General features: G+C 39.7%; 1 protein-coding gene and 1 long non-coding RNA gene across 5 annotated transcripts in view; one reads left to right on the top strand and one right to left on the bottom strand.

The window, feature by feature from the left end:
• The window catches only part of LOC116703865 (uncharacterized), a 13,100-nt gene that overhangs the window by 6,334 nt on the left and 3,835 nt on the right, over positions 1-2,931 (bottom strand). The window contains exon 2 of the long non-coding RNA XR_004335530.1: positions 966-969. This is a non-coding gene — a long non-coding RNA (uncharacterized LOC116703865). The remainder of the gene's footprint in view (positions 1-965; positions 970-2,931) is intronic.
• Positions 562-2,931, top strand: part of srek1 (splicing regulatory glutamine/lysine-rich protein 1) — a 12,830-nt gene continuing 10,460 nt past the window's right edge. Inside the window, exons 1-5 of one of the 4 annotated variants that reach the window (XM_032538851.1) lie at positions 729-851; positions 998-1,131; positions 1,812-1,989; positions 2,147-2,293; positions 2,743-2,865. In XM_032538851.1, coding sequence (XP_032394742.1) covers positions 2,835-2,865 — 31 coding nt within the window. In that variant the 5' untranslated portion in view covers positions 729-851; positions 998-1,131; positions 1,812-1,989; positions 2,147-2,293; positions 2,743-2,834. Of the gene's footprint in view, positions 852-997; positions 1,132-1,811; positions 2,294-2,742; positions 2,866-2,931 lie in introns of all 4 variants that reach the window. The other 3 variants (XM_032538850.1, XM_032538848.1, XM_032538849.1) reach the window with 3 other exon arrangements.

Here is a 2,931-nt window from a genome sequence, read left to right as displayed (position 1 = left end):
TTAAGTCATTACATGCAATGTTAAAATTAAAAAAAAAAAAATCTAGCTTTAGCTTAGCAATTTATGAATTTAGACATTGTGGGGGTATACTAGGATACCAACTTAATTTTTTTAGCAAAAAAAGCCCACTGATTTCTTCACTTCTTGTTGACATGAAATGTACCCCAATTACAGAATGACTCATAAGTGAACTGTCTGATTCATGGTCTGAATGCTTTCTCCATCACTGTAAATGTGAGCATCTTTCCATTGCTTGGGGCCATGGGTAGTAATATACCATCCAATACAATAGGGGGCGGTATTGTATCTTAAAGTATATTGACAACCCCGTTAAAAATAATAATAAGTGAAACTGACAAAAACCTCTCGCTTCCTGAAAAGTACTGTAGAAGTAGGTCCAAACGCACAGACAGTTAAGGTCAAGCGGGAGGGGAAAACGTAGTTTTTTTCTCATTTTTAATAGACAATGGGCAGTTTAACAGGACATGGTTCACTAATTTGCTATCCATAGATGGCAGCAATGCTAATTTTTAGTTGCCGGCTGCAATAAAATCCCAAAGAAGAAGAAGAAGTAGAAGGAGGAAAGAGAAGAACCTCTCGCTTCGCCCAGCAGGCTATACTGTTTATTCTGCATATCACCGAGCGGGGTGACTGAGAAATACATTTTATAAATAATTAAATACTACAATTTAAAGATAGCTAACGGCTTTATTAGTTTGCGCAATGAGCGGGATACCAGGGACTACCGTCGTCCAGGTCACCAACCTGTCCTCGGCTGTGAGCAGCGAGCAGATGCGCACTCTGTTCGGTTTCCTGGGAGACATCGAGGAGCTACGGCTATACCCGCCCGAGTAAGAGCAACCTTCCCCGGGATGGCTAGATAGGCAACACCGCGGTTCTGCGGCCTTTCTGCCGCGCATATAAACATAACAAATAAGAATTCACGGTTGTATTAAATAACTAACCCGCCTTTTTATGTTTGTGTTTTCTCTCACAGCAATGCCCCTCTGTCTTTCTCGTCCAAAGTGTGCTATATAAAGTACCGAGACCCCTCCAGTGTTGGTGTGGCCCAACATCTCACCAATACAGTTTTTATTGACAGAGCTTTGATAGTAGTACCATGTGCGGAAGGTGAGTGCAGCCCGTTTCGTTGAAAAGAATGAAAATAAAGTGTCTTGAGTTGTCTCAGTGGACTTGCTATGGCCTCCTCCCCTTGAATTCAACCGTTTGGTGTTTTGGTTGAATTCTGGTTTCTTTCTATTCACATGGATAATTGGCAAGTTGTGCCATTGGGTAGTTCCACTTTTGTCACAAGTATTTGACACAGGTGATTGGATGTATCACCTTAATAAAATCTAGCGAGATAATGTCTTATTAGTGCACAGCCAAGGTTTCAGTTTGCTGTCACAAGGTGGTTTCTACAGATAACATTAGACCTATGTTGAATGTTTTTGAAGCTGCAAGACTTGCAGACTGCATTATTTACCTCACTGTAAACACTGGATTCTGAGGAATCTTGTAGCGTGTGTTTTTTTGTTTGTTAATAAACTGACATTAATGTTACTTGTTTCATGGAAATGACTAAATAAGTTCATGGCATCACAGCTAACTCAATCCCCTTTCTCTCTTTCATTTGTGGTGCTCCTTTTCTTTAAATTCCCCTTCCCTTGTTGTTCCCTTGTGTACAGTCGAAACAATGATATCACCTCTAACTTGATGCTTTTTGTCCACGTGACTTGGTGCTGGATGGCTAATGAGTTTATTAATTTGGTTTTGTATGTTTTTTCTGTGTGATTATGTGTGCATATCAGATGACTAGACTGGCCCAGCTGTTACACTACACTAGCCTGAGTCAGGCATTGTTTTCCAAGCCACTATCCCCGATCGGGCCAACGCAGCCTTCAAGGGGGAATGTGACCAGGAGAATAGCCTGCTGAACCTTCCAAGATGGACACCTTGTCTCTTTTTATTTATTTATTTTTTATTTTGGTTTGTTTCCTTTCATACTTTCCCATGTTGTCCACTCTCTACTGTCTCTATCTAGAAACTACAGTATTGCTTATCTCTAGCTTTGTGTTTATATTTGTTATTTTGGTTTGTTTTGATTATTGTCCAACCCCCACCCCCCTCTCTCTTTCTGCTACAGCTGCAGCTTGTGTGTGATTGAATTCTGTCCAGGTTGCTACGGCATACCGGTGGGATGTGTATCACACATGGGATGCTAAGAGGATCACTAACACTTTACTCTGTTGTCAGCTACTCCTGTTATAGTGAGGGGCTAGACATTATAAAAGTGAGACCCAGTAGAATATTTTAAATTCTATTTGCGCTTTTCACATGTGCAGAAATCTGTAGTAAAAGGTTTTTTTCCTCACATTACAGCTCTGGTATGGATGTTTTAATATTTAATAACAGTCACTCTTCATTCAACATCATTTTCTCTTTTAATTTAGAAATGCGTGACACATGCATTAATACTTTGCGCTGTTATTTCATATGTAATCACTTTTCAAATGGTAATTCATGCTCAGTGCCTCCAGCTTTAATGAACTGAATTTTTAGTTATTTTGTTTCTTATTCGTCTTAACGTAGCTCTCTTCTCCAGCTATAAAAAGCAGCAGACTTTAATGGAATGAGCAAACGTCCTAATTGGTTGTTTTTATAGCAAAGGCTTGGATAACATTTCCTACAGTTCTTAAAATTGTTGTTCTTTTCTGTATCTGATGTCCTGTGTGCTATTAGTGATGCAGCCATTGGGGTTATCTTGTGTTGCACACCTTTCCAACACTGCGAAAACGATCGCCCCACGGAAAAGCGCCCATGCTTGATATCGTATGGTTCATGACCAATATGTTTCCAGTACAGGTGACCCATGCATCAAAGTGTTGACTCATTCTCTGCATTGTATTTTTTTTTTTTTTTTTGATCTAT

Source organism: Etheostoma spectabile, chromosome 16, assembly GCF_008692095.1.
Source record: "Etheostoma spectabile isolate EspeVRDwgs_2016 chromosome 16, UIUC_Espe_1.0, whole genome shotgun sequence".
Classification (NCBI taxonomy): domain Eukaryota; kingdom Metazoa; phylum Chordata; class Actinopteri; order Perciformes; family Percidae; genus Etheostoma; species Etheostoma spectabile.
The sequence above is the reverse complement of the archived record's forward strand: the minus strand, read 5'-3'. Positions and strand labels throughout refer to the sequence as shown.